The sequence below is a fragment of the Taeniopygia guttata genome, chromosome 1, assembly GCF_048771995.1.
Source record: "Taeniopygia guttata chromosome 1, bTaeGut7.mat, whole genome shotgun sequence".
In the NCBI taxonomy this organism is placed as follows: Eukaryota; Metazoa; Chordata; class Aves; order Passeriformes; family Estrildidae; genus Taeniopygia; species Taeniopygia guttata.
In genome coordinates, this window is record NC_133024.1 from 9015862 (window position 1) to 9029190 (window position 13329).

At 39.4% G+C, this 13329-nt stretch overlaps 1 protein-coding gene across 5 annotated transcripts in view; it reads left to right on the forward strand.

Moving 5' to 3' along the window:
- SAMSN1 (SAM domain, SH3 domain and nuclear localization signals 1) overlaps nt 1–13329 on the forward strand; it is a 143385-nt gene that overhangs the window by 128092 nt on the left and 1964 nt on the right. For all 5 annotated transcript variants that reach the window (XM_072923355.1, XM_072923360.1, XM_072923357.1 and 2 more), the window contains 4 exons: nt 98–218; nt 1617–1768; nt 3794–4000; nt 5489–5639. In XM_072923355.1, coding sequence (XP_072779456.1) covers nt 98–218; nt 1617–1768; nt 3794–4000; nt 5489–5639 — 631 coding nt within the window. The remainder of the gene's footprint in view (nt 1–97; nt 219–1616; nt 1769–3793; nt 4001–5488; nt 5640–13329) is intronic.

Genomic DNA, 13329 nt, shown 5'->3' on the forward strand with positions numbered 1-13329 from the left:
ACAATGAGCTGATCTCCATTGATGCTTTAAAACAAACAAACAAACAATTCTCTAAAATACATTTCTTGGAGGCTAATATTTGATTTTTGTGTTGAAGAATGAAGAGGGAAAAGATGATGGTGATCCTGGTGGTGGAGCACAAACTGAGAAGGTCTCCCTAAAAACCAGTGACTCTTTGGAAAGTCTCTATAGTCTGAACAGTGGCCAGAGTTCATCTAGTAAGTACAAGACACCTATACTTCTTATTCAGTCACTGGATCAATATAGTTATTGCTTATGTCTGTGGAATCAGAGCTGGTGACCAAAAATGTGATGGTAGAGAGCTCTTAATTCTGGCAGACAAAAGTGTAATTTGGTTAAATGGGTAGCAGCTAGGGTAGATATACATCTATCCAGAAATTAGTGGAGTGCATTTAAGAGTGGGAATACTAACTGAAGAAAAAAATAATATATGAATTATAAGGTATAGTGCTGGTATGTATGCCATACATTTTTTGGGGGTTATCACTGCCTTAGTGCTGGTTTTGCAATCACTGGGTGCAGCCACACAAGCGTCCTCTCCTGGAGGACTGGCTGTGATTTCATCCTTTGCCCTGGAGATGGGAGGCAGACAAAGTCTCTCTGATTTGGTGGGAGATGTGGGTCTGGCCTGGCAGCTTTGGGACATGATGCAGAGAGACACAGCCCACCTGAAACCCACTGAAAACCCTCCCCCATCAGGGTGGTCTTGGCTGGAGTGCAGAGGAGTCTCTGATGAGAAATGTGCCTCCATCTCTCTCTGTGTTGCCCTGCTGTGGGTATCTGCTGGGTGGCAGACCACAGCTATCCCTGGTTACACTGTTGTGCCCCTTTGCAGGCACTGCCCGAGCCCTGAGTGCAGACTGGAGCTGCAGTCCAGACCATTTGCACTTAGAGTTAATCTGGCCCTGAGATGGAACCGTGCACTTAAGCAATCACCGCAAACAGAACCATTTTTATGATCATTTTCTGTGACGTGATTTGTGAAAATCGTATATGGGAGTTTACTTCCAATACACTGCTGCTCTTATCTAAAAACATATTTGGATGGGATATTGCAGAGCTTGCTCAAATTTGCTTGAATTACTCTGCTGATATTTTATTGCTCAACTTGGATAAAATGACAGGCAGAAATGTTGATAAGATTAAAATTTCCCTCTGCAATGCAGGTTCCTTTGATGTTTCAGCTAGCTCTGGAATGAAATAAAATAACATCTACAGTACTTGTTTTCATTTCTCTGAATAAACAGGAGAAGTTCAGCAGAATTAATTCCCCAAATTGCACTTTTAGGGTGCATTTTATTAATCTGCGGAGGTAATATTTCAAAAAGCCTGTAAATAAAATGCATAGTCTATTACTATCATCACCAAAAAAACATTACTTTAGGGAAGATATTAATGAAAGATCTCCTACCCATTTTGTTCTGTCTCTTGTAGCATGATTTTTATTGAATGTAGTTATCCTGGAGTGTGTCAAACCCACACAGAATACGCTCTGTCCCTGACTCTGCGGTTTTGAACACTTTCCTTTGGGCTGCTGTGCAGAGTTGCATGTCTGGGCATTTGTGCAGGGGTGTCTGAAGCTGTCTCTCTCCCAGGTGGGGTGACCAGCTGCTCGGATGGCACGAGCAACAGGGACAGCCTCCGCTTTGACGACGAGGTCCCCTACAACGGCCCCTTCTGCGGCCGAGCCAAAGTCCACACCGACTTCACTCCCAGTCCTTACGACACCGACTCGCTGAAAATCAAGGTAAGGCAACCACCAGGATTCCTTCTCTCCCACGAGCAATGCCAGGGGGACCATTTTTTGCATGTAAATAATACATTTAATAATGAATTTTTAGCTGCTCAAGCATGTGGAGCCCTCTAAAAGCAAGGCTGATGTGGTTTCGCAATGCTTCCACAAGGACTTAGTTCAGACAAGGCTGCAAAGCCAAGTGCTGCTAAGGGTCTTTTAAAGCACAGATTCCAGGTAGGAACCTGTTCATGGTATCTCCCCACCCACCCCAGCCTTCCTCAGAGTAAAATACATACTGCTTCCCACATACATGGTCTGGAGTAAGAAAGAGTAAAGTCTCATGGGATGTGAAATTGTCTCCCCAAGCTTTCCCAGTCACAACTAGGATATATCCAAAGCTCAGTGGCACCCATTACCTTTAATAAAACCAGTTTGCCTTTACATTAAACTTTTCTTTAAGCCTATGTTTGAGCTGTGAACATTCTTCAGCCCAGACATGACAAGAAGTGTCTGGGCTGCATGAGTGAGGAAGACAAAGAGGGGCTCAGCTGTACATTACTTAAAAAACCCAGCCCTTCAGACTTTTCTTCTTCACAGCTTCTTCATTTTGCCAAATCCTGTGTCTCACACTGACTCCCTCTCCTCCTCTCTGAGAGCTGGTGCTCTGCTGGTACTTGCAGACTTCAGCACCTGCCCTCCACTTCCACCCACATCTAGGGCATTTCTTTGAATACAGTTTAGTAGTTTTAACTATTTAAGTGGTCATGAAATGGCAGATATCTGCTGGCTTATATAGGTTCCTTTTTTAGTCATTAGGGGGATGTATTTTGGAAGTATAAGTTAATACTTAGGGTTGAAATCTCCTATATTTATCACATAAAATTACTGAAATACTGAATCTGAATTCAAAGTGCATCTGCAGCTTGGCTTGGAGCCACTGCCTAATCCTGACCTGCAACCACATCTAAAGCTCCCAAGCCTGCACGAGTTTGTAGAGTAACGTGCTTATAGAGCTTTAAAGAAATGTTTGTTTAGTTTCCATTTCAAATGTGCTCACAGCTCTGAGCTCCATGTTCTAACTAAACCAGGTCACCAGCTCACAGTCAATTCTGTACCTGGCTTTGTACCAAAACTACAAGCGGGTGACCACTCGACTTGCTGTTCCTTGACCAAACCAGAAAAGATGGACCTAATGGAGCTGTGGACACATCCTAACAAACTGAGTTTGATTTCTAACTTTGTAACAGAATCCCAAATGAAGCATGTATTTGTTGGATAACTCTTCGGAGGCTTTCAACATTTTTCTGTGATACATGCCAAGAAAAGAGGGCTCATTTTTTAGGTCCTTGGGAGCAAACTGTGCAGGGTGCATGAGTTTGTAAGAGCCTTTTTACTATGGAAATTACTCAGAATGCTTTCCTGAGCTGAGACCTGAGTTCCCACAGTGTGGCCCTGAACATCTTTACCAAAAAGCCCTCTTGAAATAGTTGTGTTGTCACCCTTTTAAGCACTCATATTTGTTAAGGGAGTTAAAAGTTCTTTATTATCTTTGAGAAATGCAGACACTGATTATTCCTGTAAAATAGGTAGGAGTCTACCTTTCACATAGATCAGCTATCTGTTTTTGAAGACCCTTGAGAGGTTAGATAATAAGATTATTTTGTAAATGCTATGGCACATACTTTGAAAATAAACTTACAGTAATCCCTTGCTTTTTTTTTGCCAAAACTATGCCCACTGCCTGTAACAAAATGAATTGCTGATGTAACCCTATCCCTTTTCAGGGACCAAGTGGAGCACAAAAATAGTGAGAGGGGCTGCTTATGCACACCTCTCCTTCACAAAGGTTTGGAGATAAGGACTAGCTCCACTTTCTGTAATTCTTTTCCTGGGATTTTATAAAAGCAAAGGCACTAAATCTAAGTAATTAAAAAAAGTTACTTCACACTGACTAGTGCTGGTTTTGATCCATAGAGGAAGAGCTACATATAACAAACCAGAGGTGTAAGCATCGGTGTGCTTTTTTTATTGTTCTAGAAAGGAGACATCATAGATATCATCTGCAAAACTCCCATGGGCATATGGACAGGCATGCTGAACAACAAAGTAGGAAATTTCAAGTTCATTTACGTGGATGTTATTTTGGAAGAAGAAGCAGCACCCAGAAAGATAAACCCACACAGAGGAAGCAAAAGGACCAAGCCTAAAACATTGCAAGAGCTCCTGGAATGTGTCCACCTGCAGGTCAGCCAAGGCATTTCCCAGCTCTATTTGAGACATTCCCTTTCTGTGCACTCAGGTTTGAATGTCATTTACGGGCAGGAGGAGAAAGGCAGGTTTCAGCAGTTTTGACGTCAGCAAAGCAAAGCAATCTTGTGTCTGTCTTTTATCTGATGTGAGTGATGCCAAGATGATTTTTTTCCCTTTTCTTTTATATACCTTTTATATAACTTCTATGTAACCTCAGTGTTATTAGCATGCATAATTGTAACTCCTTAAGTCTAATAATTTAGCATAGTCCTGGTATTCTGTTAGGCCAGGAGACCAAACATCCTAAAGACCTCATAGAAGGAGGCCAGAAAACCCCCTGCTATTTTGGGAAACCAAGGTCCCTCTATAACATATCCTGTAAACTTGAGATCTGGCCCATTCAGGGGGCAATTCCACGCATAGGGGAATATCACACCATTCATCCAGGGCTCTCACAGGGGCGTGCTTGTTAGATATGCTAATTTGTAAGGTCTATAAATTTTTTACACAATCAATGGTGTGTGTGCATTGCGGCACATTCCACCTTGGCAAAGTGGTACACCAAGAAGGATCCTGATTAAATACCAAGGTAAAAACCCCTTATCCCTTAACCATGTCTGGCTCCCAATTTTTAAGACCGGGAAGGGCATCATGAGCAGCTTAGAGAACTGCATTTTGCCTCATCATGTGGCTGGGCTACGAAACTCCACTCAGAGAGGGAGGCTGGTGACTTTTCAGGTCAGCCTGACTGCAGTTGTGTCCCTGAGACTAGGAGATCTGTGGCTGTGGACTTTTCAGGGACTGGGCTGCAATCTGACTCCAGCCAAAACTGAGAATTTGGGAGTTTAATTTCTAGTGATCTTTAGGGAGCAATAGTATTTTTGCACTGTGCTCATGTTGCGCCTCTCTCCCTCTCTGCAACCCTAGATCTTGACTGAGTGTCAAAGTGTAATGAGGTCATGATTTACAAGTAACATTTTTAATAAGGGTAATTGCTTTGCTGCTGATGCAAACACTCCTTTCCCTGGAGCATGCACAGAGTTTTGTACTGAGTCAACACACAGCTCAAGAAGGACCTTACATGACACAGCAAGGCCAAGGGCTCCCTCTGCTTCTCCCCTTGCTTGTATCGAGGGGCTCCTCCTGTGAAAAGGAAGAGCACTCCTTCCTTCAGAGGAGTGGCCCACAAAAGTCCAGACACTCAGCAGATTAAATAATTTCTGACAGAGCTCTGCCCCGGTCCTGTGTGCTGCTGGGCTGTGCTAGGGAGTTCAGGCACAGATGCTGGCATGGCCAGGAGGACTCCCAGGCATCTCTGCCTCTGTTCCCTCTTGCTCTCCACCTCTACCAAAGTTAAGTCACTTGCACTGGAGAACAAAGCCCATTTCAACCTGGCCAAAAAGAAAAAGTGAAACTGTGCCTATTCCTCTACTAAACATAGTGCTTGTTTCCATGGGCGGATTTGCTTGTTTCCTTTTGTAGGAATATGCCTCAACCCTCCTGCTGAATGGCTATGAAACTCTAGAGGACTTAAAGGATCTACAGGAAAGCCATCTTATTGAATTAAATATTTCGAACCCAGAAGACAGGGCAAGATTGTTATCAGCAATTGAAAATCTCCAGGACTGTGACAGTAAGTGTTTAAGATTTGTCAAAAGTATGTGCAATAGTATCTTAAGCAAAACTTAAAAACATCAAACATCTCTGGTAAAGAATTTCCTTTAATTTTTTAAACAACATTCTGCAGATAATTACAATCCTTTTCTTCCATTGCTTCATCCCACACTTAAATTCTTATCCAAATTTGCTTTTTCTTTGTAGGAAAGTATTTTTTTAAAAAATTAAAAATATACACTAATATCTGGTTTGCATTCTTCTCTCAAAATTAATCTAACTTGTGTTTCTGGTGAGCTTCCAAGAGTGAACATATGGGGTGTATATATGCACATGTATTGGTCACCATTTTGTTTTCTACACTTGTTCCTCTTGTGGGGAGTGGAAAAGCTAGGATATGGAACAGGAAATCTTTTCTCATTATATTTTAATGATATTTCCAGTCTGACTTCGAATTGTAAATAATTTATGTCAATTTTCTAGAAACTACAGCTAAGCATTTACTTAATTAGACACTCAGACAAAACAGGAGTGTTTTCATCTTCATTAATATTTGTGCATACTCCCTTTATGCTGAGCAGTCATGGCATCAAATGTGCACTTCCAACTGAGAAACATAGGAAAGAGAGAGAAGGCTAAACAATGTCTCCCTGGGATGGCTTAATATCGATTTTTGTCAGGCATCCACTGACTATCTCCTCAGTACGTAGGCAGCTTTGCATTTTTTTTCTGAATGTTTGGGCTTTTTTAAGAACCCCATTTGTACATTAAGTTATTCCCGTTCTTATTCAGCTTCCAGTGAAAGGCTCTTGCAAATATCTTGGAGTGCCATTCGAAAGGTTTTCTTTGCCCTCCAGGTTCAGAAGTTCTTTCTGGTCTATAGCTGTGTGAGATGACAGGTTTGAAAAGAACTCTTGAAGGGCTGTCTATGTAGAAGCAACGATTGAAATAGTGAATCTAGAAAAAAAAAAAAAAGGGTTACATTTTGCACAAGTTTTATTGCAGGGATATGCTAGGAAGTAACCTGGAAATGTATATTCTGCATATAGTGTGTTTTTTGTGGGAACCAGCCTTGCTGTGCTTTCTGCACCTATTACTGTGAATGTTTTTCTACATTTAACACCAGAAAAATAGCAAAGAAAAATGCTAGATTGTAATTTTGCAGTTTTGCATCAGTGTGAAAGCCAAAACGAAACATAATGGTTTCTAACAGACCACACGAGTGTCGAACTTTTCTGTAGTGGTGAGAGTATGGTTTGCTATTTGTATTTGCTGGGTAACAAAAAGCAGAGCAAGCAGCTTTCGATACTGAATATGTCTTAATGTTCTACATTCACCTGTGCAAGAACCAAACCTAACAAAGTCCTTACATGTCCCATATTCTGAAAATGAATATATTCATCCTTATTATCCAAATTGAGCTCTTTCTATGTTGGCAGCATAGGATTAAGTCACTTCTCCAGGCAAAACAGTGTCCCTGATGTTATCTGCATGGTTTAATAGTTCAAATTCTTGTAACAGCTCTGGGAATAATAACATTAAATCTTATAATGTGGTCCATGCTCCAGTGATGACACTGTAGTCTTATTTCAAGAGATGAAATGAATATTTGTTTCACACATACTTTAGATAGGTATAGCAAATCTTTCTAGTATTCAATCAAATAATTTCCTCATAATTTATGAATGCTCACAGGGACCAGAACCACAACATCTTTTTGTGTCATACCAGCTATAGGCATTCATTTAAGTCTGGTTAAATTTGGTAAGACTTGTGTATGTTTCAAGTAAGTCATGAGTAAATACTGTCCTAGTTTGATTCTTGAATCCTTGTCGTGTCTGGTTGCAAAAGGGTCAGACCATTTGTCACATGACTGGTGGGGACAGAACTGAACAACCTGTTCCAGAAAGGAGGATACTAAAGACCAAAATGGATAGAAGCTATCTGTTAAGTTGTTATAACAAAAGACAGGGCGTCAAGATGATCTTGGGGATAAGCTCCACACGAGTCTGACGCTGTACGAATCATTTGACCTCTTTGTCGTTCTGTCAATCAGATTGGAAAATTGGGTTGAAAGAGCTGGGTGCTACTGTGAAAGTGAATTCTGCATCTGGACTGAACTTTACTGGGTCAATATTTTTTTTTCCTAAATGGGCATGGCTCAGTCCAGCATAAATGATTTTTTAATTAAAATTGATTTTGTGCATTGCTTAGAAGTGAGCTGCATAATTACCCACAGCTACAACGTAATCTGTTTACAGGCCAAGAGAATTCTAGATAGAATTTCAGCACTTTCCAGGTAAAATGTTCACTTTTTAAAAATAAGCTTTATGAAAAAGTAAGCTAAGGCCATAGACTGTATTTACTGTTCTAGGCCCATCTTTCTCACAGAGCTTGGAAGACTTCCATGTTTCTATTCCATTCATGCTTCCATGAAGCACATGTTTGATTAATGGATGGAGAGGCAGGTATGGCCCAGACTTGAAATACAAGGGTTGCTGAGTTTTTGTGACACTGCTATTATTCAAAACAACCAAGTGTGCTGGAACATAGCCTCATTTTACTAGACCCTCCTATAAATGCAGTAAAACAAGATTTCATATTTTTTTAATGTGAAATGTGATCTTGTGAGATGTCCAGAGGTTTTTACAAGGCTTTTAATTTCTTTGTCATTCCTTGGCTTTTTCTTGACATTTATTGTATGTTATGCTAAGTAATTTCTTCATGACACAGACTTGTGGTGTATAATTCATCTTGCAGAATAAGCATTTATTGAGTTTTCTAACCAAAAGATCTGCAGCAGTAGTTTCCACATTATATGCTACTTAAAGCCATGCAAAATATAGGATTTTTGGCAGTGACATTTTTTAAACTTACGTTTGATTTAGACCTGAATGAATTTGAAAGAATAAATTTTATCCATCTTATGCCACAAATTTAAAAAAAGTAAGGTTTATTTAGCAATTGCTGCCACACAGTGTTTTTAAAGCAGATTTTTATTTCTATTACTGCACTATCTTCTTTCTCCCTTTCCTGGGAGTCCAGGCCCAAATTCATCATCTTCAAATACTTCATATAGAAAAGCTATCCTAGAATTGCAAGGATCTGTAAGCTCCTCATGACCTTCCCCCCTTCTCAAAATTTTTTTTAGATTTTCTATAAGTTGGTCAGACCTATATATTTGGGGCAAAAGTCTTGGTTTTCATGAATTCATGGCTGTGAGGGAAAAAAAAAAAGGCTTTTTCATAAAGTATTTCTTAATAGCTTTCCATTCTTCTCCCAGATGGCTTCTAGACAGGAGATGGATGTCTGTGCTTTTGTAGGATGCTATTTTTAAAGTGAAGCAGTTGCTGGATGGTTAATGAATAAAGTAATAAAAGAAGTTTGGAACTTCTTATCTTGACCGCTTCCCAGGACACACGTTTTTGTCTGTGCAAAATAGGCTTGATTCCTTTCTCAAATAGGTGATTTAAATCAAGAGGTTCATCCCTGAAATCCACTGGGTTACACTAGTCCAAAGCTATTCTGAGCTAAAGAAAAATTAGACTTCATTGGATATGTGCATACAGGTCATTTTATGGAAAAACCCCAAAAAGGTGAATATGTGCAATTTGGGGGATAATATTATACACTTATGTCCCCAAATCCATTTCCTTAGCTTACTTTTCATATTAAAGTGCATATCATACTTTAAATTCCACCAGTAATACCAAATAAGGTTTACTCTTTATTTATCGTTTTTAGACAGCAATATAGGAGGTAGATAAGGACACAACTTTCAGTTCTCAGTCACATCCCTTACATGAGAATCAGAGTCCAAGAGCTCCATTTTACACTGGGCAGTGCTTTTCAACACATGGGATCATACAGAATCTTGTCAAGGTCAAATAGTGCTCAAAGACAATTTCCCCTTCTGTACTGTGGTACAGCACATTGGCCTGAACATAATACTTCCAGATTTCCCAAGGAAGCTCATCCTTGCATGAGTATTAGTATTTTTCACCTTTTTTTTTTTTTTTTTTTTTCAGGCACATCTGTTTGCTTCCAGATTTTAAAAAAAAAGAAGCTTCTCATTTCTGTTTTCACCACAAGTTCTCATATCAGTTCAATAACTTTTTACTTCCACTGTGCCACTGATTTCAGTGAATGCAATATTTTAAATTGCGTATCTATAAATATTCACAAAATATTTAGTCTTTTTAATGCCCAAACTATTGCACAAACCATTTTGGGTTTCTCTGCATCTTTTCCAAGAATTACTGCCCTTTATTGCTTCAAAATGATATTTTCTGAGTTTGATGCATTGTGAGTTCTCCTTTCATTTTCACACTTAGATGGTCTAACTGGTACAGGTGATACATGGCCTGTGTACAAACATAGGAGGTCTGGCTTCCTCCAAAACTCACTTTGTTCAGTGGGGCCCAGTGACAGGGCAAGGGCAATGGCCATAAACTAAAACACAAGAAGTTCCACATCAACATGAAGAACTTCTTTACACTGAGGAAGGCAGAGCACTGGAGCAGCTCCCTCTCTGCAGACACTCCAAACACACCTGGACACCTTCCTGTGTCACCCGCTCCAGGTGACCCTGCCTTGGCAGGGGGGTGACCTCTGGGGGATCTCCAGAGGCTGTTCCAAGTATTCTGTGATTCTGTGATTTTGAGCCTTTAGTTATTGAAAGGTGCTGCTCAGTACAGCACTGCTGCACCTCCCAGGAGGGCAGCTGAGTGACTCAGCCTACAGCACAGTGCTCCTAGCCCAGCTGACAAAACTCACAAAGCAAAACTCTCAGAGACCACACTCATGAAGTTTGGTTTGCTCTTGGGTGACTTTCTTTTTGCCCAGGACAAAATCCAAGCCTCCTGCCACTCATCTGGTTTAAACTGACATAACTGCACAGGAGTCACAGTGACCTCTGTGCATTCTTGAGTTGAATTCCCTTAAACCCAAGCTTAAAGTGCTTCCCTAATCAGGACTTTAACCTCATTAGAAAGGGGAAAAGTGCTGGTGAAGGAAAAAAGAAATCTATCCTTGCACGTGTCGTGCACATCTAAGTCATTGAATAACAAAAACTCATTTTAAAGGTCTAAGTAGTAGTGAGAAAGATAAGGGATGCATCACACAGCTCTTACCAAGGCTAAAGGCCTCACATTTTGTTCAGAAGTCTGAATAGAATCCTACTGTCTAAAAGAGTACTGGAATATATGTGTCAAAATGATGCATATCTTGGGCTCTTCTGGCCATATCATAGACAACAGTGACTGAGAGCCATTTATCTTATATTTAACTGCTTTACTGTAGAAAAATGATAGGACTTCCATTTGTTGATAAGATAGTTATTTCTGATGATTCCGCAACATCTAACGGCAGTTTAATTTTATCAATTCCTGTTTTCTGTGCAGCATGGCTTTCTTCTGATGTCCAAAAGATTAAGGCAGCAAACCTACCTTTCCTAATGTAGAACTTGAGCATGAACATGTTAGAGAAAGGACTTAAGTAGAATGGAATAGAAAAGATAAAAATTAAAAAAAAAGAGCAAAAGTTGCTTTGCACTTCTTATAAAGCAACTTCTAAAACTGCATGCCGTGTATTTTTATAATACTCAGGATCCCGTTCAAGTGGTTTAGTAGTTACTGCATAATATTTAAGACTGCTTTAAAGAGAAAAAAAGGCACCAAAGTTTGCTTTCAGTCTTTTCTTCATAAAAATAGAGGGGGAGAGGTGTTCTTCCAACTTTTTCTGCTTAGAATGAAAAATAGAATATATAAACATTTTTACTGTCTCAAACCCCTGAATGTTTTAGGTTTTCAGTTTTTCATGTAAGAAAATTTATCTAATTTTACAGGAAGTTTTACATATATGTATGTCTTCTAAATAGAAATCTCTAATTTTCTTAATTGACCTAAATTCAGGAAAAAAAAAAAAAAAAGATATCTCAGTTACAGGCTTGTCTGTGAATTTTTCCCTGAAACACACTAGGGAGACATTAATAAAAAAAATTAGGATCTGTTGTTCACATAGGAACTGCTCAGATTATACAGACAACCAGTTACGAGGCACTAATACAGTGACTGAGACCACATTTTCCTTTTAATCCACTGGTTACTGGGTCTTCTTTCCATTGTAAAACAAACAAAGTGGATGGAGGTTCCTCTCTGACCTTGAAAATGTAAACAGGATTAGCACTTTTTAGGTCAGCGCTTGCCAGGGCAGCGGAGGATCTGGAGCAGCAGATGAAAGGGCAGCGAGCAGCAGGAGAGGATCAGGGGGAGGCAGCAGGGCAGGAGGGCTCCCAGACTGCACAACTTTGGCTCCCTTTGCCCGCTGGGACGGTGCTGGGGAGCTGAGGACTCACTGGGGACAAGGCTTTGCTGGGGCATCACTGTTATGTGTGCTGAACTACTTCTGTGGCCGCCAAGAGTGGCGGGAATAGCTTCACCGGTGCCATGCCTTTGTAATTCCTTCCTGACTTCCATCAGAAATCAATTGGACCCTACATGATCAAATATTTTCGCTGCGAAGGGAGAGATAACATTTGACATGACAAACTGTGTTCTGTAAAGTGAGAAGGAGATCAAACAGTTACAGATATCAATTAAATCTGCTGCGATGTGTGCTCTTTCACGCAAGTGCAATTAACAATTAATTTATTTGGGAACAAGGTGGAACTTTTGTTTCTTGTAAAATATCTAAAGTATTTTTTTTTTTTATTATTCTTTGAAATACATCTGGTTATGCCAATACCCTCAGACTTTATTGAAAAAATAACAAAGTTGAAACTTTGCATTCTTTAAAAAAATCAGCTTAGTTTTTCAATTTATTGGCAATTGGAAGATAGAAGATATTAGGCAGATTTGATCAGGCCAAACAAATCTACAAGACTTCCATCAAGACCTTAAAATGCTTCTCAATAAATAAAAATGCTTGTTGAAATCTCACACAGTGAAAAAGGTCTCCAAAGAAACTCTCCTGCTGTTCAATTTCACTGTAAAGGAGTGAAAAATTTCAGTCTTTCATTTCTAATTTAGTCTGTGTTATTCAATACAAAATAGAAAAAAAAATTTAAAATATTTCCCATTTTACCACGTCTTATAATTTCCTACAACTGAAATAAAAGTCAGTATGAATGTTCTTTGTGAAAATTAAAAAATTCTAGGAACTAAAATAGATTTAGATTTTGACACAGCATTAAAGCCTTCATATCTTTGGATTTCCATTCTGCCTGAACTTGAATTGAGACAGTTTGAATATGATTAAAGATCCAGAACTGACTATTTAACCAAGGAGTAACAAATTAAGTGGAAGAAGGGAACTTTCTTTGCAAAAGCAAAAAGGTACCATTTTCCTGAAGGGCTGAAAATCTGGAACAAAACTATCTGTTTCCTCTGAGATGTGCTCCCTATACTTTGTTCAGAAAGCCAAATACAGTTTGAAGTAAAACTACAGCTACAGGTGGTTGGTAACAGCACAAGAAAAAAAGCAGGAAACTGAAAGATTTATATTTTATAGCTTATTTTCTTAAGAAATTTCCTTTGAGCAAATGTGTTTCACAGCTAGAGAACAGGAAGAGGAAATTAAAAACCAATACATATAGGAGTCATTATATACTTGTATGTCCTCTCTTGCTGAACTTTTCTTGAGAGGTCTGTTGATACTGCCATTGAGTTCCAGATCTTTGAATTTGAACAGATTAGTCATACAGCAGCTAA